The 26,714-nt window shown below is 48.7% G+C and overlaps 1 protein-coding gene across 1 annotated transcript in view; it reads right to left on the minus strand.

The window, feature by feature from the left end:
- Positions 1-25,194, minus strand: part of IGSF3 (immunoglobulin superfamily member 3) — a 100,398-nt gene extending 75,204 nt beyond the window's left edge. The window contains exon 1 of the mRNA XM_088533181.1: positions 25,103-25,194. Coding sequence (XP_088389307.1) covers positions 25,103-25,145 — 43 coding nt within the window. The 5' untranslated portion in view covers positions 25,146-25,194. The remainder of the gene's footprint in view (positions 1-25,102) is intronic.
- Positions 25,195-26,714: the final 1,520 nt, after the last annotated feature.

Consider the following 26,714-nt stretch of genomic DNA (forward strand, 5'->3'; position numbering starts at 1 on the left):
TGTAAATGGGCACAAGACTTCTCAACACTTAAAGAAAACCCACACAGCAGAAGCAAAAATACTTCTCAAACAAATATTTTAAATAAGATGGGGAGGGAGAAAAACAACCACCCTGAGAGACAGATCCATGATTATAAGTCTTCTCCCCAAGTGGTTAACTTTTTGCAGAGTGAACTGCTTGGCAGTTTTCTGGCTCTGGGAATTGCTGCTCCCATGCATAAACTATATCAAAAAATGAACATTTCTTAGTGAGAAAACATTTTGATTAACAAAAATAATATGTCTGAGATCCCATTTTAAACTCTTACCTTCCCCTCTCGAAGTGAGGGGAGGGGAGGGCTCACTGAAGGAAGAGTTTTGTGCCCTACATCACCCTTAGGAAGCCTAGGAGACAGTTACAGTCGGCATTTGGCTGGTACTTCATTGGCACAGCTGGCTTTTAATTGCAAATCCAATATAATTTACTGGCAATGCTAGGGCTGAGAGAGCCAAGAGCTACTTGAAAATTAATAAGAAACAGATAGGTTTGTGCATCTGCTATTTTAGAAAAGGCAGCAAAACCCTCCTGATAAGGAGAAAACATTCCCTGATCCTTATCCCCTGCAGATGAGGGCTATTGTTGTGGGCCCGCTGAGGTAAGAACAAGCAAAACAACCATCACACAGCTCTTAGCACTCCTGCTGGCTTATGTCTCTCAGGCCATGCTTTGGAGAAGGGAGGTATGTGGGGGAAGGAGGCAGAAGCACAGGCAGCCCTGCAGTGAGACTCAAGGGGACAGAAGAAGTCTCTCAAGACCTCTTCGCATGTCTCTCCGAGAACCTTCTCCCAGGACTATGGCCTTTCTCACGTTAAATGCTTCTGAAAAGCAGGTGAAAAGGGACAGCTTTTTCTGCAAGGCAAGGGGATCCAGATAGGAGAGAAATGCCACGTCCGAGTCGCTCACTTTTGCATACTCTAACCGAGGCTTAACCGCCTCTCCCTTCAACCTAAGGGCAAGAAAACAGTGTTGTGCATTCCTCTGCCAGATGCACTTCAGCCAGGAGTGTTGCAGCACAGGTTATGAACGTGCACTCTTCTCAAAATTTGCATCCTTACAGTAATGTCATTTGACTAAGGCACCACCTAACCTTTCCATCTGGAGACACGTAGAGCTCGGAGCTCCGTTGTTTTCAGACATTACTGGTCACTTCCAATGCACCATTTCAAACATGCTGAAGATGTTCCACTTCAGAAAGTGCCAGGTGCTGAAGGGAGACCTTCAGGTCCATTTTACAAGGGCAGACATGCAAAACTGTACCCAAGAACATCGATTCAAGGTCTATCACAAGCGATAAGTGGATGAAACAAAAAAAAAAAAAAAGGATGACTGCACACACAAACTCCACCACAATACTGACACACCAAAATAACAACTAACTAATCAGAAAGAAAGACCAGGAACCCAATGCACATTCTTCTCATTTTATAAAAAGTGTAGGTTACACCTACACCACACTCAGGGGCACCACAGCAAGTTGCATCAAGATAGCTTATAAATCAAAGTCACTATCAACACACTGCAATCCAAAACAAAAACCGTTGCTCTTGAAAGAATATCATCCTAGGTTCCTAATCATTAGCCCCCGCCCCCCCCACACTCCTGCCAAAAAAGAGAGGTCTTTATTTTCCACATTTTCCACAAAAACATAGGGCTGACAGCTCTGAACATGAAACAGATTCTGTAGCTTGAGGGCCTTTTTCCACTCCTGCAGCTTTACAGCACAATGTTCCTCACTTAAAGGCTCCAAAGCAGTACTTGTCAGAAAGTGAACTGCATACTAATCTTAAACTGTCCTTACAGATTACTTTGTGCCTTTGACTACAGTTATCAGCAACATTTTCATAGTGATTCTTCTGCTACCTCTCTCCACCTCTTGTGCAAATACATACAGCACATTTGGGGTTTTCTTTTTGCTGTTGTTTCTTCATTTATAGGTGTTCCTGGAAGAGGTTCAGAGAAGAGCAACCACTTCCACGTAAAGAATGATGCAGCAGGTTAAGACTCTTTCATCTGCAAAAAAGGACTTTGAAGGAACTTCATAAAAGTCTATACACTTACACATACCCTGGAGAGGGATAGTTGAGGACTGACTGTTTATCATCTTTTCCAGTCTAAAAAGCAAGGCCCCTCAACCAAACCTAGTAGGATTCAGGTTCAGAAGAATGCAGGGGGGTTATTCCCACTGTATGGAGCAGATGCTGCCTAGTGATGTATCCTGCCTTGTGGATACAGAAAGTTGACACGAGTTCCGATGAAGATGGGACAAGCACTGAAAAGAGGACTACTGTACAGGCACATCTTACTGAGTTCAGGAGACTTAAACGAGCTATAATTGCCAAGCTGTCTGCCTACAGACAGTTCTCAAAATGTGATACAGAGCTAGGTTAACTCCAAAACCAAAGCGGTACAGCTGTTATGTCCCTTTGCAAACTGTATTAATTGCAGACTATACTCTTCAGCCATATGGGTCACATCTGGCCTGCAGGCTATACATGGGCTATACAAGAGAAGCTAAAAAAAAGATTATTTCAGCTTTTTTTCCTGTAGAAATGTAATAATTTAGGCTCTGAACAAGCCAGCTGTGCTGGGCGCCCCCCCTCCACCCCCAAAACATTCAAAACTGCAATGTGAATCTGTGCTTGCACACAGAGGAGGAGAGGAATGTGTTTAAGTCCTATTTGGCTAGTGCAAATTAGCACTTGCAGTAGATCACAGGCCCTGGCAGAAAGTCCCCAGTAATGAAGACAATTCAGACAAGCACTAAAGAGCGGTTAAGTTAAAACGACTGATTCCTAGCCCGAGAGATGTGCTGGGCACATACAACCCAAGAGCAGGTGCAAGCACCAAGTGCATCGCATGCTGCGACAACTGTCCTCTCCCGCAGGCTTGAGGCTCACTCAGCATCATCCTGCAGACCAGAAGGGTGCAGGAGCCAAGAATCCCCACCTGGGTGGCCCTCCAACACACGATGCAGCTCAAGGCAACTGCCAAACCTCCTCCGACTGCGTTTGGCTCCTGCAGCCCTGTCCCGGCACCGCAGGACACAGCAGGCTCATCAGCATCCTCTGACTGCCAGGCAGGACGCAAGGACGCTGGGCCAAAGGCGAGGAAGCACTCGGTGGTGGCTGCATGTCTTTCTGCAGGGTCCAAAGGCTCTGCTGTTTTATTGATGGCATTTGGAATTTGTTGCTTCACTCAGTCTCCCTTCCCACCTTCCCCCTCAGACAAGCTCACACCCCAACACACACACTGAATTTGTCACTGCAGGGTGATGCCATGGCCAGAGACCCATGTGTAGGGCACCCTGGGTAATGATAGCACAGACAGGAGCAACCTTCAAAAATGCTTTGGCCACTATCACTATCAGGATGCCTCGGGGAGGGTAGCAAGCTGGGCTATCCTGCAATGCACTTTTCCTCAGGGTCTTCATTCCTCCAACCCCACACAGGAGCACCATGCCCTGCACAGCAGAAGGTCAATCCCTGCTTCTACTGAGCTATTTGGGAACAGCTAATGTACTCTGGGCCCATGCTACATCTTAATTCACAATTGTTTTTCAGACTCCCTTAGGCATGATGCTTCCCAGGGGACTGCCTTGCCTCTCCCTTCCCAACCCCTTGTGAGGACACCACAAGGCTCCAAATGAGACCATCTCTGCACTTAGTCCCACTGCTGAGTCAGGAGAAAAGGCAGGAGCTGGTATCCACAAAAGGGTATTTAATTTCAGAAGGATTTCCCAGGCCCACAGTGGTCCAGCCACTGACAATGCTACCCCAAGGGCCTTCCTTCTCGTCTGCTGAAGATTAATGTAATTTCTATGGGAGATCTCCGCCACAGGAGCAAAGCAGAAGCAATCTTCTAGCAACGTGCACCTGCTATTCTGTGAAGGCTCCTGTTAATGCTCACAAATAAAAATTGGGTTCAAGCTTAATTTTTGAATAGAAGAGCCACAGCAGGGACGATCCCAGTGCACTGCAACCTGCTGCCAGATGGAAAAAACAATGCTATCAGAAGAAAACATGTGGCACAACACCCCCTCCCCCACACTATTACCACAAATCCTCATTCTGAGCAAATACTTGACACTATTTTGCTTCATGTATTTTTTTGTCACACCAAGAGAGTTGACAGTACTGAAAGTATGGCTGAAGCCACCTTCAGAAAAAACTGTCCCCATCCTCCACCCTATCGCTTTGATGTTTAAACCGTGCTACTAGGGGTGCCCAGTCCGGGAGCTTCCTCCCCAACTCCTGCCACAGCCGCACCACGCTCAGCACATGGACCGTCCTTCCTGAACCGACTCAGAAGAGCTGTTCATTTCTCATCAAAATTCCTCCCACTGCTGAGCCAACTAAAGACAGCTAAGCAGAGAGGTCAGCCAGGAACAATTTATACAATAATTGGTATGGAAATATCACAATCAGTAGGGGAATATCAAAGCAGAGGCAAACGAGACAGGACCAGCCAATGAAGCTCTTTGTTCTTCCAGCAGAACTGCCTTCACTCATCTCTGCTAGCTGCTCCTTTGCACAGCCGCACGCTTCCATCCACAGCAGATGTTTACCGTCTTCTAAGAAAAATGTTTTCAATAAATATGAAAGAGGTGACATTTCTTTTAATCACCATAGATTGTTCTGGCCTGGGACTAGCTTCCCAAGTTCTAACTGTGAAAAAGGTCTCGTACCTCTGTTATAATTATGCACCCAGTCAGACTTCCAACCCGCTCACCAAGATCAGAGCCAGTTTTCATCCTTTGGTTCTTCTCAGATCTGTTCTTTATACTGACAGGCGACTTCCTTATTATCCACAGTATAGCACTGTTATTCTACAGCTGCATGTTAATTGTGATCTGCCCTTGTGATTTTTTCCTCTTTATTTTTAAGCAAATTTTATACTATATACATGTCGCATTCTTCTAACTGTTCCTTCTTTGTGTCTAGAGTTATGCATATTGAAATACACATTTGGTTTGGTTGCATTGAATTCTAAAATTACTCTTTAAGCCAGCATTGCTTTTCTTTGAAAAGTGATGGAGCCACGCGACCAGAAGCCAGTAACAGTTGCGGTTAGAGAAAAAGGTGGTATCTCCTATTAACCACAGAAGGAAGAATGACAGAACGTCCACTCTGCACCTAAGTCCCTGAGCCTGGGAACCCAGGGTGCTCAGCTGCCTTATTTCATATAGGCTTTGAAAAAGCTGGTGGATCAAGTGTACTTGTTTGTAAAAAGTGGATTACAACACATGTTAGCGTATGAGAGAGAGACAGAGATGGCTATCCTACAAGTTAATAAGCACTCACTGCTTATTCTAATTGGCAGATTTTCCTGCAAAGTTGCTGAGAAGAGAATCCCTTACAATCTGAAATCCTTGTACCCCTCAAAGGAACTGTCAGTTCTGAATCATCTCACAGAGCTACAGAGTGTTCGGGTAGGACTATAGGCTCTCTTCACAGGATGGCCTCTACTTTAAGTGCAGAATCTGTTTAATCAATTATTTTCTCTTCCTCCAAGGTCAGAATATAAGTTTCAACTCTTAGATCTGTGCGCTCTTCATATACCATTTCACCATTACCCTTATCATCATAGTAAAAATATGCAAGCAGAAACTCCCTACAGATTACATTTATATTGAAAATATGCAGGCATGAAGTGTTGATTTGCTCACATTCTACTTGCAACTGGTACTGCCCTCTGTGCCTTATCCTTAAGGATTCTTCCCTATTGCCCATGGAATACATGCCCTGGTGACATAGCATTACTGCAAGTTTGCTTAAGCATCACCATGCTGATACAGTAGCATTTAGTGTGGCCTGGCTGAAATACCTATTGCTTACTTTTATATTTTTGAAGGAAAGATGGTGATAGCTTCATTACTGCATGAACTTCATTAAGCATGAACTTTGAAGATGCAACCACAGATGCGCACTGCAAGATTTAGTATGACCCTGCACAAAATGTGAAGTCTCCCAACATCAGTACATGCATTTTTGCTTCTGGTCTTTTAAGCCCTTAAAACACGTATAAGGACAAACCGTTTAGTTCAGCATCTCTAGTAGTGCTCTCAGAGCTCTAAAAGATTCAGCATTGTCATGCTAGTGACAAAGCTATGCAGCACCAACATAAATTTCAAATTGCTGAACTTCACATGGTCTGTGTTCCCAAGCTATCAAGAAAAAAAGAAAAAATAATAAAATTGTTAGAGCTACAAAGCTAGGTAGGAAATTTCTGACATAGTTCATTATGCCCTGCGGCCTCTGAATTTCTTTTTATTATCATTCTTCTGTGCTCAGGTCTTACATGTTTAACAGTCAGGGTCAGTTTTAGAATTGTCAAACATTATTCCCCATGCAATCACTCACTCTCATGCAATAAGAAACTTCATTCTGTTTCACACTCAGCCACGTTTTAATGTCACTTCTTCATTTTCCTACATGCTCTGCAATCACTCCCACTACTAAACAACAGAGACTGCTTCGATTATTACTGTAAAACACCTCGTAACATCTCAGATGCTTAATGCACTCTCCTAGGAGACAGTGTGGAGTCCCACATCTCACCTTCAGAATATCATTGCCAGAAGGAAATAGTATTCAATACCCAGCCTCTTCTAAATGAATTTTCTCTCTTTCAAGAAGATATCTTCCGAAGTACTTCTGATCTATAAAGACCTTTGTTTCTCATCTTCCCCCAAGCTTCCTTTTCCTGAAGGAAAAGAAAGCTTCTTATTATGTTCATTTTGAATGAGTGGCAGGAAGGAGCACACCCAAGTGCAGTGCTCTCCATTTATCTCTAAAAGAAATTCTAGTATTTTGGCTCTTCTCTCCATACTTCTGGAAGTTGCTTGCCTGGCCTCTCCGCCTCTCCTTTTCTCTGAGTAACTCCAGGCCTTCTCTTACTTTAAAAATAACATTTAGGAGCTCAGCTCCCTCTGAATTTGTCTAGGACCTTTGTTCTTATGCTTGTTCTTCTGGGCTAATGCAGAAGCATGTCCTTTTTCAAGCTTCAAGTCTGCATCTTCGTATAGCCATCTATAGCTCATCCCCAAATCATTTGCTTCTAAGGAGAGAGACTTAATTTGTTAAACAGAAGCAGAAAATTTTGAAGAGCTGATGATGAACTATACTGCCATACAACCCCCTCTCACTTTTCCTAGCCTTCATCCGAGGTAGGCCACTCGGCACTCTCTTTATCAGTTGCTCTGTGATTCAGGGCTGCCTCCTGAAGGAGGCAGGTTCTGCAGCACTTCAGCTGTATTCTTCAGCATGGGCTCTGTGCATTTGGATCCTCACCTGTTTTTGTACACACAATTCTGGGAAAAAAAAAAAGCCCTGTAAAGAGATAAAAAGCATAGTATCTAGAAATGAACACAGCCATAAGACATCTCTCCTGTTTCCTTTTAACATGTTGAAGAAACATTCATTCCCTTCAGCCATGGCCATTAGCATGAGAATATTCAATTTGCAAGACAAAGATGCCATCTTGTACCTTTTCTTCAGCAGTGGCAGCTTTCTGGTACATAGCAAATGAAAATATTTCTAAAGCCAAGTGCAGTGTCTAAAGACATGCATTTATCTATAATGTTTTTTTTTCCTCCATCTCATCAAAGGATCACAAGAATGCAATGCATGGGCCGCACAACCACAGTTTCCATTCTCTCCCCAAATTCCGGTTTCATCTGCATTCACTGTGTTATGTGAGACGCTGCCTCACATAACCACTGTGATTCATAACTATTGTGATTCAGTTAGAGACCATCCCTGAAATGGAGACACAGATCCAGGGAGCTGCTTGGGCTACCTGCTGACTCTTACCACTAATTAAGATGTCAGAAAACTTTTTGGCTCTTTACAGGCTAATTTACTAGCTTGACACGTTGCAGATTTTCAGCAGTTGCCTCCAAATTGCCAAGGGTCCCCTTTCAAAAGGGAAGACGGTGCTTCCTGCCGTTGGGGAAGGAACGAAAGAGATGCAGAAGCATTTACGTCACTACTGTATCCCACGGGAAGACCGACCCACTCCTCCCACCCCGCTCAGACCCAGTCATAACATGACCTTATTGCCAAGGACTCGGATGTGAAGGGCTATTGCACTGGGCCTGCACTCACCACTGCCAGAGGTAGCTTGCACTACCTCAGCACCTAGCACACCTACTGTGAACAGCCTCACTGAGGCAGCGGTGCCAGAAATGCTCCTCCTGAGAAATTTGGGTTAGAAGGGTGTGTTTACTGTGCAGCTAAGCTGGTCTAAGGCCCAGCTGCCATGGCAAGAAGCTCTCTTGCTTCCCCACTCACCTTGCTTTCAGCGCATCTCTGCCTACACTTGACCCCCTATCAAACTAAAAGGAAAACAACCCAAAGAGCGAGCTGCTTGTTTCCACTGAGGAAAAGAGCTTTTTTCCCTGTGGGGTTAAGCAGTGGGGGCATCACATTGCCTTTCACTAGCAGCTGGGATATTACATCAGCTCAGCTGCACGAGGAAGCTGCACCTTATGACAGGGGCGGCAGATGGATGGAGAGAGGCAGGGAAGAAGGGCAGAGCGAGTCCATGTGGCAGGAAACGCTGACAGCCGTCTGGGAGAGCGCCGATGCCGGGTTTCCAGCGCACCCCATGGCAAAGCGTCAAGGGAAGCAGGGCTGCAGGGGCTCGCTGCAGACTGCTCACTAGGGAAGGCGCGTGGGGAAAAAAGGCAACAAATCTCCATTTTCAGGCAACAGCCCTGAGAGCAAGGGAATCAGTGAAGCCTGGCTCCCTACACCATCAACAGAGAGGCTATCTCCAAGACTAATGATGTGACGGGAAGCTTTCTCCGAAGCCTTGCTTATAGCTGGCGCAGTCATTTGGAGGCACAGCGAGAGCCTCTGAAGCACAGGGGCTCCTTGAGGCCCTGCCGCCCCCCGACTCAGCCAGCTGTGCATCTTGGGGCTTGCAGGGACTTGTTAACCTCAGCGGGCTCTGTTCCCATCAGATTTGCGTGCAGTTGGCCAAAGGGCTCCTGGGTTACCCGCAAAGAGGAGGCAGAGAGAGGCAGCGCAATCAGATAAGCCACGTTTCTCTGAGAAACCAGCCTAAGGATATCTAGCGAGAGATGAAGGCTGGGAATCGCAAACCGTGCAGAGGGAAGAACCAAGCCTTCAGCACTGGTGGAACAAGGCTACAAAGGGCTTTGACAGGGAAGACAACTGTCTGGGCTTTGGCAGGGCAGAGGAGAAGGAACCAATTTAAAATTCCACAGGAATGGTAAGAAAACACAAAAACCTGGACAAGTTTCAGCTGCAAATATGGATAGGAGGTGCTGGCACTTACAAGTCTCTAGCAGAAAGAATCAGGCAAATGTGTGCACACACAGGTAAGGGCTAGAGATGGGGGTCAAGGTTTTCATCTGAGCATAATCATGAACCTGTATCATCAGCAGAGTGACACTAGTAGAGTTTCCGTAAGTGTGTAACATTACCCAGGGTCAGAAAATATCAGAAAAGGTGAAGAAGACCGGAGAAAAGGTTCTGTAAAGACCCCCAAAAAGCTGAGGCTGGGAGCAGGGGGGTCAGGGAGGGCAGGGCAGCATCCTCATAATGACTAGAAAAGGTTAAAAAAATCTGCTAGAGGTAATAGAAGGCAAAAAACAATGGGACTAGGAGGAAATTATTCCAAGAGACAGAATAGAAGTGGTTATTGCGAGGGCAATTGCTATGTCAAGGAAGATAAAGACAGAGCATGACAGAGAGGAACTATTAAGGGAACCCTTGCAAAGTAAATCATGGCCACAAACAGAGCAGGCAGAGGTCTGGGCTGGAGCTGGGAAGTAAGAGACCCAGACAGGGCAGCCCACTGAGCTGGAGGGCACACGGCAGCTGCTAAAGGAAGAGGAAGGGATAAAGCAGATTTGCATTGAGGAGGAGAGGCCAAGCACAACAAAGAGTAAGAGAGGTAGGGGCAAATGAGCTGAGAATCAAAGCGAAATGGCTTGAAGATGGAGGTTAGAACATCTACATTTCCAAAAGCCAAGGAGAAGAAGAGCAGCAGCACACCACTGGGTCCGGACGGGCTTTTATCTACATGCTGCTACTCTTTGGAAAGTCAGTAACACTCAAGAAGAAATCCTGAAGGTAGAAATGGGGCTGTCAGGCCTGGAGAAAAAAAATATCACACAGCAAAGCAAAAGTAAAACAATTTATTAGGAACAAGGATGAAGGGAATGAGCCAAAGGTTCTCTGTGATGGGAAGCCAGCACAGTGACAGGACCCGTGCCAGCAGCACGCCACTACACAACAGCAGGAGCAGAGGCAACAGATGGTGGGGCTGGGAGATCGGAGAGAAGGCAGAAAGCACCCCAGGGAACGGAGGGAGATGCCCATGTGTCAGTGATGGAAACAGCTATGAGGCAGGAATGCCAACAGACAGGGTGGGGGAAAAGCCTAAGTCTGGGGTTCAAGAGCAATGGTAAGGCCAGGGAATGGCAGGGGAGGGGGAAGTCAAGAAGATGCTACGGAGAAGAACAGAGCTGGCTGAAAACTGAGACAAGCACATGCACCACTGCCAAAGGGTGAGCATTGGGAAGCCACATACCTCACTACCGCAGCGGGATAAGAGCACGTGGAGAGCAGCCCACACCAAGCAGGGAGCAGCAACAAAAGAGGCGGCCTCCATCTTCGGTGCCGTGACCGAGAACTAAGCACGAGATGCAACAAAGGGGATGTGCCCTTAACCACAGCTGCCACTGCCACCTTGCCCAATTTTTCAGAATGTGGAAACAGCTATGAGTTTTATTTGCTAAGAAGTTTACGAGCACCGCAATACCACACCTCAAGTGCAAATCCAGATGCTGCACTGCACACCAGAGCGTGGTCCCAACTTCTATACACAGAATACATGTCTTCAGATGCCTAAACAGCATTTGCCACTTAGGAAAGATTTTTTTTTTAATGAATTAAGAAGGAGGTAGGGAAGGGGCAAACCCCTCCTCTGCCAGTACATACTTCTAATCCTGGAATTTAGGCCGGAGGAGGATAAGATGGATGCAGAAGTTTTGATCTTCAGCTACTTATTTAGCAGAGCCTGGCCCTTCTGATCAGGGAGTTAAGGAAAGGCTTACATAGCTACAAGGGAGAGAAGCTTTTTATTTATCTGATTTCAACATACCCAAGTTATCAGACTCTAGAGGAATTCAATTAACGAGAATAAAACTCTTGTTTGATGCAAGTCAGGAAGGGTTTTTTCTCTAAATAGCTACACCCCAGAGATTTTACACTGATTATAGGCCTTAACAGTGACTGATGCAAGTTAAACCAAAACAGCAACCACACCAAAATGCCACACACGCTCCAAGCCCATCAGAGATTGACAAACCCAGGGAAGACCAGCATAAAGATGGGGAGAAGAAAGAAAGGGAGAGGGAGACAGAGGCAAAAAAACAAGATTAGCTTCAGAGAGAAGAAAGCCCAAAGGAGCTGCTGATACTACCCCTCGTTCCCAGTTTACTATAGCACCTTGCATGAATGCAAGTTGCATTCAAATATCCTCTGGCACAGCTTCAAACACACCTTCCTGTGACAGGTATGAAATACTATCACTGTTTTCTGGACATGGAGGCATGGTTGTGCAGGCTCCCAAGACAAGGCGCAGTTGGCTGCTCAGCCTGCCCTTGGTATCTGTTCCAAAGCTCATGCAAGCCAGCTAGCTCCATGCCCAAGGTTGCCACCATCCAAAGACAGGGAATTGTCCAGCCCAAGCCCTCCACCGCCACCTGCTCCCCACCAGGTCTGGCAGGCACCAGGACAGGCCAGTGCCCACTCCTGCCAAGGCCTCCTGCGTCCATGGGATCCACTGGGGCTCTGCGTGATGAGGAGGGAGCAAGATGGCCAGCTTGGCGAGCTTGCTGCCAGACACCAGTGCTGGGCCAGGGACGGCAAGAACGAGGAAACTGCTGCTCATGTCACCACCGATTTCTATCAGCAAGCATGCAGCTGTTCTGGCAAAGCAAGCAGGGCTTGGGAGACTTGCTGCCTGAGAGGACACTTTCAGTTGCGGTTGCTACACAGGAGGGAAGAAGGAGGCAACTTGCCTTTTTTCCTTATTCCCCCCTTCCCGCCCTGCAATTTAACAGACTAGAAACTGTAACACAGCAGAGTGCCACGTCTACATTTGATAAACATGGCTGTTTATAAAACATTTTCAGCTCAGACAGCTGCTTTCCAGCGGCTTAGTGCAAGGATACATTTCGTTGGGCACATAAATTTAAAGCAGAGCCCTAGCTCATCAGGAGGCAAAAAAAACCTTGTAAGACTTCCTGAGTCTTGGTCTCAAGCCAGACCGCAGGGGGGTAGTTCGCAAGTTGTCTCCAGTTCGGAGAAAGATTGAATTGGAAAAGCATCGACACAAGGATAAGGGGCGTCAGCCCGGCATTCCTGACTCCAGATGGGACCCGTCCAGTCAGGTTCCTCCAGGAAGGGGCTGGGCCTGGTGGTGCAGCAGAGGACGCCTCTGGCTGAGCAGTGTCCCCATGCTACAGAGTGGGCAGAGGCAACCCCTTCTGCACCCTGTGGTGGTGGGGGTGTCAGCACACAGCCTGCACCCACCAGGTGTCACAGACAACAACCTTGCTATGCTCTTCTTTTCTAACCATGACATCTTCAAGGACTCCCTTCCTGAAAGGCTCTGGACCCCCTGTGGGGATGACCAGTCAGGGACGCGAGCACAGAGCAAGTGCCCCAAACTGCTGAACGTTTGGTATCGAGAGACCTGCCACTGCAGAAGCAAACACAGATGGCTGCCCTGGTGCATCCATGCCACACGGCCAACACAAGCACCCCCAGCCCACAGGGCAGGCAAGCGGGGACTTGTGCCACATCCTGCTAGCGACAGTGCTGCACGCACAGCCCAGAGGGAAACCTCTCCCAGGGCCAGGGGGCACAGGCCAGCAAGTGTGCCACGAGGGCAGTACCCACCGGAGCACAACTGCTGGGCTGGGGCATGCAGGAAAACGGAGGCAGCGAGGGCAAGCAGGTCACAGAGCGAGACACAGCGGAGCCACAGCGACTGCCATGACCACAAAAGGGTTTTTCCATTTTGGGGGGGGTTGGTTCTTTTCCTTTTTTGGAACTTCTACCAAGCACTACAATGTTCCTTTCTTCCCGCTTACAGGAAGACTAGAAACCACCAGATTAGGTGGGGGGAAGCTGGAGAGAGCTCCTGCTGCAAATGAAGTCGCTTTTACAAGTTATGCAGTGCTTCATCAATGCTGCCACACATCTGAGCGTTTAAGGAAGTGCTTAAAAAAAAAAGTAAGCAAGAATAAGGACTGCAAGGAATTCATCCTTGTCAAGGATGACCATGAAAGAGTTGTGTCCTTTCCAAGGGAGAGGGAAAAAAAAATAAAAAAAAAATCACGCAGCTGATCTGGTTTGCCACACAGCCCACCACACTGACCTGCCAGCCTGTTCTGCTAGGGACTGCTCATCCATCACGCTCCAGCCTAGCAGAGTGCACGAAGTACACACAACCGGTCTCCTCCTACAAAGGCAGGGCTGACAGACTTCAGCAGGACTGGAGGATTAACCCTGAACACCAGCACAGCACCGGGTCAAGCCTCAGCCCAGATTAACCACCAGCCCTGTAAAAGGGGGAGAAGGAATGCCAACAACAACAGGCCCAGCAGAATTTTACTAGGATAATCCTCTGATAAGTTTGCTTGGTTTTAAAGGAAACAACAAGGGACACAACAAATCACTGAGCTGATGGGAAACAAACACATAGTGCAAAATTCTTTTTTTTCCTTTTTTTTTTTTTTCCCCAAACTTTTCTTTTTAATCCTATCATGAAGAGAACTATGTTTCCAGACACTGGCTTCTATACAGAGCTTATCCTAGGAGATTTGCCCAATGTTTATTCAATGCACATTTCACTAAAACCTCCTCCAGTCAGGAGACCGAACAAACTTCCGTAATTTCCTCTGACACTTCTTGGCTACGCTGCTCTGACAAAAGTAACCAGAGGCTTCCAGCATCATTACAATCCAAAGAGAAAAGAGGCTTCAACTACCACGTTGAGCCTCCGCAACACACCGAGAGAGAGAGAAGAATCACACGTTGAATTAGTGAGAATTCAGTCGAGTGGGACAACGCCAACATACCTCCTGGTAGTGTGCTTGGGAAAACACAGGTAGGGGTTGCTATAGAGTCTTTTTATGCAGAAACCTCACTGCTTTCAGGAACTCTTCCTCCTCTTCCCTAAGGGAAATTCAAAACATTTGAGGTTTAACAGCTGCAACAAACAGCTCCCTTTTACAAGAGAAAATATTCAGAAACAAGATAACAAGAGAGACAGTTACTGAAACAGGATGAAAACAGAGAAAAAGCCTCTGGGATCTAAGCACTGCCCTAATGACTGCAGGCTGCAATTCAGAAAAATCAGAATTCAAGTATAGAGCTCTCACCACCACTTGCAGATCAAATAGGAATGGCAAGATGCAAATATTGCTGCCTGCAAGAGAGGTAATCTAAACCACCATTTGCAAGCAACCTGCTCACAATGCCACAGCCCCTGCAGAGACACAGGGAAAAAAAAGAAAAAAAAGGAATTTGCAAATGCCCATGATCTGGCATTCATTCCCCACAGATTACCATGCGCAACCCAAATAGCACTAATTTCCATTCTGGGGAGTTGAGGGCACAATCTTTGTTATTCTGAAAAAGGCAAGGGAATATATTCCCCATTCAAATTTTATTACAGACATAGGAGGAGTGGGGGAAGGGGTAGAGGGTAATAATACCAGCTACACACCTTTAAAATAAAGCAGTGTTTTCAAGAACAGGATTCTTATTTCACAGCCAAGATCAGAGCAATTCTACAAAGCCAACTCAAAATTCACAATTATGTTTTGCCTGCATGCTAGGAAAAAATGCAGATGCTAAAACCTTATACAGTGAAATGTCATCAAAGCAAAGAAGGCAAAAATAGCAGTTATTTGTGAAATGACTAAGCAAGTGGATTATCAAAAATACGCTTTCAAATACAACATCCTTTTCTTAGAGCTACATGAGCCCATTTACCTTCGTTAATTTCTCAAGTCTTTCTTTTGATAACTTATTTTTGTCTTCCCACCATTTAGCTCACTAGCACGCTTCTCCAGGATCCTCCCCTCACCCCACACTGAAGAATTGCACCCATCTCAGTTTAGAAACTGGAGCGGATTCCTTCGGGAACTACAAGGACCTGTAACACAGCAGTCATAAGCACATGCATGAGCTTAAATAGGGTCACCCATTTAAGAACTGGCTTTCTGCTGTCTCCAGCCCTATTTTCATGCTCTACCATTGCTAACCTCCATGGCTTGACTGAGAGTTCCCCAGCACCTGGTGAACTCTCACTACTCAGGCAACTTTTCCAGCAGCACCAGATGGGGACAGAGGTTGAGGGAATCTCATCAAGTACTTTATCCTGACAAAACAGCTCATCATTTTTATGGCCAAGAAGCAGTCCTCCTCTTCTCTCACAGGCCACTGCCTACGAGGAGTTTAGATTTTAGCATGTCAGGAAAGGTCGTCACGGCAAACTGGATGGACATCACGCCCCTGCACTAGCCACTGGAGTCTGGGCCATCGGCCTCCAGCACATGCTGCCAGAGCCCAGATTTGAGAGCACCCATCAGGGGCTCACTTTGTCTGAGGCCACTCTTCCACCCACCTCCCTCTGCTTGTACCAAAACCCAGATGTCTCTATAAAGAAAACTACCGTTTCCTTGGGAAGTCTCTTTTAGGGATGTAACTGCAGCTGTGCGCAGGTCATAGATGGTGATCTACACTCCTGTAGTACCAGCAGTAGCAGGTGCTGGGCCAGGTCTCCCAAGGATATATATATAACCAAAGTCTCACCTATTGCCTCCCCCAGCTCTCCCCAGTCCACTTCCCATCATCATGCCCCAAAGGTCCCAGCTCTGACCACCTCACACACCCCTGAGGCAATACCAGCTTTCCTCCTCCACACAACAAACAAATCCTGTCTGGAGCTTCCCAAAAAGTTATTTTTCAAGGCTCCTGCCCATGCCCATTACATCTAGATCACAAGGATGATTTTAGTAACACTTCCTGATGGATTTTTTAGAGCAGCTATTATTTTACTGTGCATCAAATAATGTTGCCTCACACTCACCCCTTTCATCCCTATGTGCTCCTCAAAACCAAGCCAGGCAAAAAGACCAGCACAGGCTGAGCCACCTGGCTTTGGCATCCAGGGATGTGGATCGCAGACAGTACCCAAAAGAAACAGTGGTGACATCTGGCCAGCACAGGGCAGGCCTTCATGAGAAAGCTCCTGAGGTGCCACCTCCCTGACTGTAGGCCAACAACCCCTTGCTTACGTTGCTGTCCCCCCTAGTTTATTGTGACCCGACTCAGCACAAATGCAATCAGTTTTCCTTCCCAAAGAAAAGCTCAACTCCCTCCAACAGAAGTTGTTCCCCCCACTACAACAGTTCACCGAGAGACTCCAGTGCCAAATAAGGAGAGGACCCTACAGGGAGGACTCCACTGAGCTCAGTCAGCTCAGACAGCTATGTAAAGGCAACCTCGCTATTGCAATTTATCAGCAGTATGGCACTTCTTAACAGCATTAGGAGAGTCAGCCCAAGCACTGTGGCCAGAAGCAAGTCTGTGTAATTGCTTCAGTAACCGTTTCCCTTCCTTTGCACTGTGGGCAGAGCACAGCAAGGCTCCCATGCCAAGCTGCCAGCCATCAGCTGCATCCGTCCTTTACTTTTGCAGAGTTATTCCATGGAAAAGATAACTGGGACATTGGCTTCCCACGGCTTGCCCCACAAAGCGAAAAAGCTGCAGTGGAAGCAACTTTTTTGCCTCAGCTCTCTCACATTTTCTTCCACCACTGAAGATGTATTTTTAAGCATACCACAGAAGAGCTCTTATTGTTGAGGAGAAAGGAGTTACCCCAACGCTAAGGAAGGGACCTGCAGGCACAACTGAAAAATGTGGGGAGGTCACAGAAACAAGGAAAGGATGAAACAAAGCCAAGCACCTCAGCAAAGGACTAACCAGGACTAGGACTACAGGCAGGGCCACCCTGCACTCTAACAACAACATATGAGAGTCCACCTCTGAACACAGCTCTCATGACACCTAGGCAAAATGAGGATTTTGGGGAAATAACTATTTGAGATCAGAGAATCTGCCCTCTACTAAGAGAAGCAGGTAGATTTACTCCCAGAGTCACACAGGAGCAAGTTACCTGCCCTTTCCTCCCAGCTCTGATGCCTCCCATCCACTAACTAAAAGCTAAAGGACAGGCGAGGGAAGGTGGCTGGTCCACCGCAGCCCCAGCCCAAGCCCTGGCGCCTCGCTGCCTACTGGCAGCTCTGCTACCTGTCTGGGGAAAGGCACACAGAGATATGTTTTTTCCTTAACAGACCTCTGGGCTTTCACTGCTTTCCAGCCTCTAGTTCCTCTTCCCAACTGCTCATTTCCCACCCACCTAGCCTTTCTGCCTGTGGGACAGGGACCAGCACCCCATGGCCCAGGGAAGCAGCACCCCAGGCCAGAGCTGAGCTCCAGTCCCTGAGGCAGACAGCACACCTGGAGCAGATCTTCAGGTCTGCCTTATTTACAGCAGAAAGGAGCTAGGGCTTGGCAACTGAAAGGCTTTGGCAGCTACACACTCTGGATTAGATTTAACCATCAACTAGCTCCTGGCATGGGACTGATTAGGCATAACAGCTCTCTACGTGTCAGTGACCCACAGATTAACTGCGCCGCTGTAACGCTGAGGGCTGGAATGAATCACAGCAGCTCCAAGCCACAGTCAGGCGGGCCGTTCCCTGTAACGGTTATGGAACCCCCTCACATAGGAAAAGCCTTCTTGCACCGAGACGGCTGGAGAAAATGTGCGCAGGTAAGTAACACCAGAGAGCTCAAAGTAAAAATCAATGTCTTGTTTTCCCAACATCAACAGCAAAATCAATCAGGGCATAACAATCTCTGCTGCGTTGCACTCCCAACATGCATAAGGCAGAAGCGGCCTGCTTGTTTAACAACAGCAAGCAAAACTTTAACCTGCGTGCTGCACCTTTCCTCCAACAATCCCAGGGTACCTTTTAAGTCTTTCTATTTTAAAGCACAGAGAGCACAGAATAGAGCAATTTGTCTACGATTATATCACAGACCAGGAGAAGAAAGAGCGCTGGAATTTGCATGCTCAGACTCCTGCTGTAGATGCTGGATAACACTGCAGGAATAAAGGTCAAACCCTTCAGCGGTGGCTCTTAAGACATTGTCTGCAGGCCATGAGCAGTCAGGAGAAAGCTGAGAGATGGCACGATGCCAGCCTGTTTCAATCCATATCCATGCCCTCCCCTGCAAGTATCCTGGCACCAGGTATGGGGGTTAAACAAGAAACTCCTGCAAGAAGGAGCAAGCATGTCGCCTCCACAGCAGGACTAGATGGCAAAGCTGGAAGACAGAGTGCAGGAATCTTCAGGAAGTGAAAGTAAAGCATATTTAGGAGGCAAAGGAAGCTGAGGATGAAAAACTGTGAAGGAGAGAGTAAAAAGCACAGAGCTGGGGAGACGAGGCTATTTGCTGTGAGCAGGCTGAGTACTCTAAGAGCACGCTGGAAATGAATGCATTCAGATAATTGCTCAGAAAATAATAAATATTAGTAAGTACTATAATTACCACAAAGACTTTACATAGCTGTAAGTAGAAACAAGACTAGAAGAAGGGTTTGCACACATGCCTGGTGGGAGCTTGCATTTCAAGCCAGCAAGAAGGAACCAACAAGGCCCAACATTGTGAATGTTAATTTTAGGCTGGCAAACAGCCACAGCCCTATGGCTAGATACTAGGTACTGGATAAGTGTAGTTAATAAGTGTCAGATCCCAGCAGCATGGTTTTCTGGAGTAGCAAGCATCTGGATGACTTCAGTTTTCTGTCACAGTTCTGCCTTCTCTTGTGGTTCTTACTCAAGGTTCAGCTCCATTTTTAGAGGGATCTGGAAGAACCAGGGCAGATTCTTATGTCTCTGGCTATCATGATGAATGGTGATAGCAAAACCTACCTAAGTAAAAAATTTGATTTGCTCAAGCAGACAAGTCTCCATACCAGTGCTGCAATAAGATATCTTCTCTGCCTGAAAAGCAAGCAGAAAAAACTCTTCCTTCTGGGGTGGGGCTCAGCATCCCATCTTCACATCCGCATTTTTCCCCAAAGCCTCAGGAACCTCCAACTTCGCATAGCAGCCTGGTACATCGCAGAGTTCTCAAACACATAACACTTATTTAGCTCTACAGAGCCTGTAGAGCAACACACCTACGTCACCCTGTGCTCCCCGCTCCCTTTAACTAAGTTATTGACTTCCGAACAAAGACCAAATGCCATAAAGGTGACAGTATGACACAGGCAGAAAGACCAGGGCAGGAAAGTCAGATGTATCACTGGTTGCCCTGTAACAGGGGAGACTCTGGAAAGGAACGTGCTTGCTGGGCAATGAACTTATCTGTGCATTGCTGCTTTCACAGGCAGAATAAGGAACAGAGGGAGGAACAAGGCACAAACCAACTTGTCAGCCTCCCCAGGGAACTGGGGACAAAGCAGGGAAAGCACTCTGATTTTTCAAGTCCAAATGGAATCCATAGTTCAATCACTGGGTAAGAAAGAAGTCACTAAGCACGGTGGTAAGTACACCTCTCTGGAAGGAGAACGCAAACACAGATCCTCAATATCCACATCTCTTTCACGTCCAAGAGCCTCACAGTTCAAAGTGCGCTGGTGGGAGACCCAGCATTAGGTAAGACCCAACCTCCAGAGCCAACCTCCACCTATCCTTCTGACCATTTTGGATCCTCAACTTCTTCCTCCTCCCAGGCTCTTTCATTTGCCTTGTCTGTCATCTCTTCCCTACTCCAAACCACATAACAACAGGCTACCTCTTCTTTGCCTACAGACCTCTCACCCAGCACGAGGCAAATGTACCTGGAAGCAGCAAGGAAATGCAAGCAACAGATAAGAATAGGAAAGCAGTCACCCTGGAGGGTACAGGCAACAGCTTCAGCCAGGAACTGCAGCATAAATGCTACCCAAGGCTGGCCTGGTAGCACCCTGTTCATGCAGCAGCTGATGCAAGACACTTAACCTACCTCACCTACTTGGCCGGGCTGAGGAATCGCTCGCGCACCCAGGACGCACAGTGCCAAAGCTCTGCGTGCATTCGACAAACCACCACGACCCAGCAGCTCTGCCAAGGGAGCCTGCAAGCCCCCTTGCCTCCCCAGCACACCGTTTCCTTTGGACTCCCATTAACGTCCGCAGAACCCTGGAGAAACAGAGATTCTTTGAAGTCTGCCAGGCTCCCCAATACCTCTACATATTTACTTTTTTTCTGCCGAGTTTGTTTTCAACCCTCAAACCTGTTCCCTGTGGCAGCAGCCTTGCCTGCACCCTCCCTTCTTTATGCCAGGCAGGAACAAGCACGGAGCAGCTCCCTTCAGGAGCAGTGCTGGTTTTAAGTGCTTGTGCAAGTACCATACACTCCTGTTTCTGGAAAAGCCTCTTCTCATTTAGCTGAGATGGTTTGTTGTTGTGCTCATGTTCAATTACTCTCAGATTATTGAAATGTGACTTTAGCAGCAGCTAGAAAGGAAAGATTTCCTCTTGTCTCATTGCCATTTTCTAATTAAATCTCCTAATGACAAAAAGCTTACTAACATACATCATTTGGAAACACGCTCTTAGTTCAGCGATGAAGGCAGCGTAAGCAATAGATTAGAGCTGGAAATTACATGTATACCCACACAGATGTACTAGACCCACAGAAGGCAGCTCCAGACTGAACTTTTTTGCCATGCAATTTAACTGAACCCCTCTTGTCTAGAAAGGCATCAGTATTATCAGCCTCTGCATAGCTGATAAGAAACAGATGTTAAATGTCTCCAAACAGTTAACCAGAGAACTATTCCTTAGGAGGACTAGTACGAATAGAAAAGAGGTGCCCATATAAGAATGGTGTCAAAACAAATTTAGCAGGTTGGTATTAAGGAGCATTTAGCAACTTAAAAGCCAGAGGCAAGTCACAATATTGCTGTTCTCCAGACATTAGCTCTAGGGCCTGAATGTCCTTGATAGAATCAGACAAGTCAAATCACAAGCAGAAAAAACCTAGCAACAAGAAGAACACTCAATTGTATTTGAAATGCTTTCCCCTGCCTTTCAGGCAGTTTTCCTGTTGCAAGAAATTCCTGAGCAGGCTCTGCAGATTGCTAACTATCACACAGCAAGGAGAAGTCTTTCAGGTTATAGCTCTCTGATTCATCCAAGTGTGTTAAAGCCACTAATACACCTCTGGCTTCACATCAGACTCTATAGCCTTTAGGACAACTGCTGAACCTGCAATTGATTTTGTAGAACTAGAAAAGAAGGCCAAGAGAGAGGAGGAAAAACAAAGAAAAAAAAAAAGGGAGTTTTTTAAAAATGTTTTTAAGTCATTCCGTGCTGCTAAACATTCAATAAGCCTCCCAAGACAGAAGCAATTCTCCCCTTCCCAAACTCTTGTATGGCCCTCTGTTTCTTATTGCCCTCTTCGTGGTGTGCAAAGCTGTTTATTTTGCCTTTCACTTTTTATAATGGATCTGTTAAAAATGCTCCAAGTACACATTCGATTTACAATAAAGAACACTTTAATAAAAAAGTCTAACTTGACAGAAGGTCAAATGAAGGCAACAGCACACATAAACCCAAACGTCCTGTGCAAACCTCAGGATGCCACGCAGTCTGGCCCCACGCCTGCTGCCAGCCAGGCGCCGACGGATGCGGCACAGCACCAAGAGGCGCCCGGTCTCTGAACGCACAAGGGCACCCCAAGACAACACTGAACCACAGGCCGGAATGGAAACACAGCCCGTGTCATTTCCAGAGCCTCATCCCAGCACGGTCCCTGAAAGGAATGAGTCGCAGTCCTGGTGGGATCAGTGCAGGCCCCGTACGGCCCGGGGAGGTGATTCGGAGAAAGCAGGGCCCAGGAGCACGATCCACCCGCGGGAAGGCGGCTGGTGGTAGCACACTCGGGGCAGAGGCAGACGGAGGAGGCGCGATCTTGGCCAGCACTGGTAACAACGCGTCGTGGGGCCGACGAGGCGCCACCAGCGCCCCCGAGCTTCGCTAAACCACAACCCCCAACCCCATGCGTGCAAACACCCACTCCGCTCTTTCCGTCGCCTGTTCCCCTCCAACAAAAGAGCACTCAGCTCCGTCGCACCCACATGGGTGCTGCAGCCGCTGCTCTCTTTCAATCCCTGCCTGCTCCGGCCTGGCGGCAGCAGCAGCAAAGCTGAAGCAAGAGCGGAGCGGCGGCCAGACCATGTACGGGTACTCCCCGGCCTGCTCCCCTTCCCACTGGGCAGCCCTCATTTCTCCAGGAGCCACCTCAGAATCGTTATTTCAGCCCAATATGCCATTTACAGGCGATCTGCAGCCACAAGACCTTACGCTGGCTCCGCTCCTCCATAGGAATCACCAATAAATCACCAATTACTATGCATGAATAGAGAGAGGGAGAGGGTAATGAGTCTGTGTACATACATACATATGCAATGTTTGAACACAAAGAGCTGTAAATTGCATTCACAGGTGGTATTCTGGGTACTGCGGGAGACTCGGAAACAGAACTATTCATAAACCAGTCACCAACATGAATGAATTCAGCATTCTCCAGAAGCCTATTGTGTTTCCTATATATTACACAATAAATATGAGTAGTATCAGACTATGCATCCCTGAAAAAAAAAGAAGGTAAATCTTGCACCTACACATAGAATTAGCACTAGCTGGCACAAGTATTAATGGTCTCATCACTGCATGAGGATTATTTACAGCACTTGCTCTGTTTTCCCATTTTGTACTTGCTGTGATGAAGTGCCACTTGTTTAAAGAATCCTGTAACAAACACTGCAGCAAGAGGGGAAAAAACAGCAGAGATCTACAAATGTTACACCCACATGCCAGATGTGGGTTTTCAACCCTGCTTTTGCAGTTACTTGGATTCTGTTAGCTGGTTAAGGCTTGGTATCTTACACTAAATCATCCACCAATTCTTTCCACAACCACAATTCCTCCTTTAGTGATTCAACTGAGTTTTCAAAAGGATAAGGAAAAACTGAGTTGTACTTCTTTCTCAGTACAGTTACCTCATAGCACCTTAGCCTTATATTACAATATTAACATTTTTTGTTTGAAAAGCTACAGTCTTTTTTTTTAATCATCCAGTCACAGACTTATATTATGAAATAAAGCTTTAACTACAGTATGAAATAAAGCTTTAACTACAGCCTTTCCCCCAAAAAGTAAAATGATGCCTTGATTTGAAAAACAGCAACTTAAAGCACCTCTCTGCTACTGCAGGCTTGGAGGCATTGTCAGATGAGGTTATGTTAAAGTCAGCCGCATGGCAAATAAACATCACCTGTTGAAAGAAGACCAGGTAAAAAATACCAAAAGAAAACTAATTCCAAGCACACCCACAGTACATTGCCTAGTGCTTAAAAAAACGTAGCTTTATAATTAAAGGCGGTACGTGGCACTGTGCTTTTACAAAGCAGGTGTGTACATGGGATTTGAGGACCACTGAAAAGCAGCCAGTTCTCTGGGCGATTAAGACGCCTCACACCAAGCCCGCCACAGCAAACGAAGGAAAGTAGCACCCAGCTCTAGGTCAAAAGCAGAGCGCTGCCTCCCGTGAGCACAGAGTAACGCTCCCGTAGGCAGCCAGCGAGGACAAGGTTGGCGTGGAACGGGGTGCCCAGCAGCAGCAGCGGGGCAAGATGCCGCTTCTGCACCTCCTCGCACGGAGACCTCCAGCAACGCGATGCCCTCTGCCGCTGCGGCGCCGCATCGGCCAGGCCACCCCGCAGCAGACAGGCACCCGCGTGCTCCATATTAGGAAGACTCGATCCAGGAGAGTGTTACCGTTCTTTGACCGGGGGGATTCTTTGCTCTAAGCCCAGGCAGCCAGCAGGGCCACCTCAGTTCTTCCACGCTCTTCTTGCGGGCTAGGACACTCTGCCTGCAGCCACAGAGCAAAGCCATTCTGGACAAACTTAGCTTTCAGAGGCTTTCCAGTGAACCGGGAGGAGAAAAAAATCACTGGTTACAGGAAGTTTGAACACTCTCCAAAGCAATTTCAAAGGGTCATGTCTCTTTTTCTTCCCTAAAGACAGGCAGGCAGTTCAAAAAGCCACACATGCATGCATTCGCACACACACACGCAAATTAGAGACGTGGAAGCATGACTGCAATTCAAGCAAAGACACAGTTTCCAGATTGGCAGAGCAGGCATGTGACAACTCTTAAGACAATAAGATTGTCAGCTCTGCTCCTTTTCCTTCTGGAGCGCGAATGCTGGCAGAAAATCTGACTAATAAAAAGACAAATCAAAGCAAACCCTAAGGCTTCCCTGGATATACACTGGCAAAAAGGAGTGTGAAGGTACTGCACAGTATTTTCCACTAACGCTGCTATTGACTCATTAGCACTAAGCTAGGCACACGGGCTGTTGCAAAGACAGAAACGTGTTTTAATTGCCTTGCATCCTGCTCTTCCCAAGCGCCTGGGAACGGCGCCGGCATTGCCACGGCCCCCCTCGCCGATCCGCGGGACCCCGAAGCGCCCTCCAGGGCTCCGCACGGCCACGCGCCGAGCGGGCACCAGCGACGGGACGGCACCCGATGCGCGGCGGCGCCGGCCGGCGGGCGGGCAGCGATCAGCGGCACCCGCAGCTCCGGGGGGCACGGGAGCAGTTTGGGGGCGACGCCGCGGAGCGACCGGAGTGCCCCGGCGCGGGGAGCGGCGCTGCCTCTCCCTCCACCTCCCCTCGCAGCTCAGGAGCCCCCGGGGGCACCTTCCTCGCGCACAGCCGGCCCGGGGCGAGAAGCGGCCACCGCCGCCCGGCAGCCCCCAGCCGGCGCGCGGAGCACGCGGCTGAAACGGGCCCCCGCTTTTCATTTCATTCGATACGAACACAAACGCCTCTAGGGTCTTTTCCACGCCCGCGGGCCCCGCGGCGGCGGCACTTACCCAGGAGGAGCAGGGAGGCGAGCTCCGGCCGCAGGGCCCGCATGGCTGCCGGCCGCGGGGGCGCGGGGCGGCGGCGGCGCCTCCTCAGCGCCCGCGCTCGGGCCGCGCGCTGCCGGGGCGGGCGTCGCGCCGGGCCCGGCGGCACAAAGGCGGGGAGGAGGCGGCGGCGACACCGGCACGGGCACGGGCAGGCGCCGCGGGGGGCGGGCGCATCGCCCCCGCAGCGGCCGCCGTCCCCGGCCGGGGGCGGCCGCCTCCTTCGCGAAGAGGCGGCGCGGGCAAGGGCCGCCTCAGCCGCGGCGCCGGAGCAGCAGGGGCGACAGCAGCAACAAAAAAAAAAAAAAAAAAAAAAAAAAAAAAAAAAGGAGGGCAGGAGGGAGAGAGCAAGTCCTCCCGCGGAAAGTTGTAAAAACACCCCCGGGGGGCTGCACGCCTCCACACGGCACGGCTCGGCTCCGCTCGGCGCGGCCGCCCTCACCTGCCCGCGCGGCCGCCCGGTGCCGCCGCGGGGAGCGCGGCGCTTCCTCGGCGCGGGGAAACCCCGCCCCGGCCCGCCCCTCACCGCCGCGGTGGGGCTGGGAATGGGGCCGGGGCCGGGGCCGGAGCCGGAGCCGGGAGCGGGGCTGCGGCTCGAGCCGGGCGGGCCCCGCCGCGCCAGGGGCTGCTGCTGCTGCTGCTTTGTTTGCGAGGGGGGAAAGCCCTCGCTGCCCCCGCTCCTGGGGCTCCCTGAGAAGCGCCGGGAAAGCGGTGCCTTTTGTTCCGGCGCCTTCGCAAGTTTCGGCCGAGTTGTGGCCGCGCTGGGGGCAGCCGGCAGCACGAGCGCGTCGCGAGGGGCATGCCCGGGAAACACGAAACCGCACGAACGCGGCCGCCCTGGGGCTGGGGCTTACGGAGGTTGTAAATGAGAGAGGCTGTCTCAAGGGTGCAGCATTCAGGTGCCCCTGCAAACGAATCCTCCCGTGGCTTGTTTGTTGGTGAAGTAAGAAAAGAGACCATGAGCAGCAGAGGTAGAGGAGCAAGACATCCTCCTAGAGCTCAGATCCCGCCAGGACCCTTCACGGGACACCCTGGCATGCACGGCAGGGTATGTGTTGCAGAGGAGGAATCCAACCAGTCTGAACTGCACAGAGAGGAAGAGACCAGTGCAACACCAAGCCACCGCTTAAACCGCGTCAAGCCACTGTGAGCCGCACACAGCAGAGGCCAGGCAGGCGCTGTGCGTGTCACCGTACAGACTAGTTTCCCGGCCTGGCTGCCGTGGCAGATGCACTGGGAGCAGACACACTGGTAGCTGGCACCTAGGGACCCAGCAAACTCCACCACGGCTGCACATTATCAGTCCATGGAAACATTTTCAGAGTGGGGGGTCTGACTTGCAGCTTTGTCACACACTCAAAACAGAGGAGCCAGAGAATAGAATAATCCGAGACGTGCGGAAGAGAAAGGGTTAGTATTATATTCACGCTGAAAATGCAGCTCATGCTTCGGCCCTTAAGCTTCAATTACATCAAGACCGTCTTCAAGACTTGGAAGAAGAACAGAGGTGATGATAAGGGTTGATAGAAAATACCCTTTTTCTCTCAGATGATTTTAGGGCTGAAGCGTCATTCAG

The sequence above is a fragment of the Tinamus guttatus genome, unplaced genomic scaffold (genome assembly GCF_059628265.1).
Source record: "Tinamus guttatus ecotype Peru unplaced genomic scaffold, ASM5962826v1 Tinamus_guttatus_pri_ptg000035l, whole genome shotgun sequence".
Lineage (NCBI taxonomy): Eukaryota > Metazoa > Chordata > Aves > Tinamiformes > Tinamidae > Tinamus > Tinamus guttatus.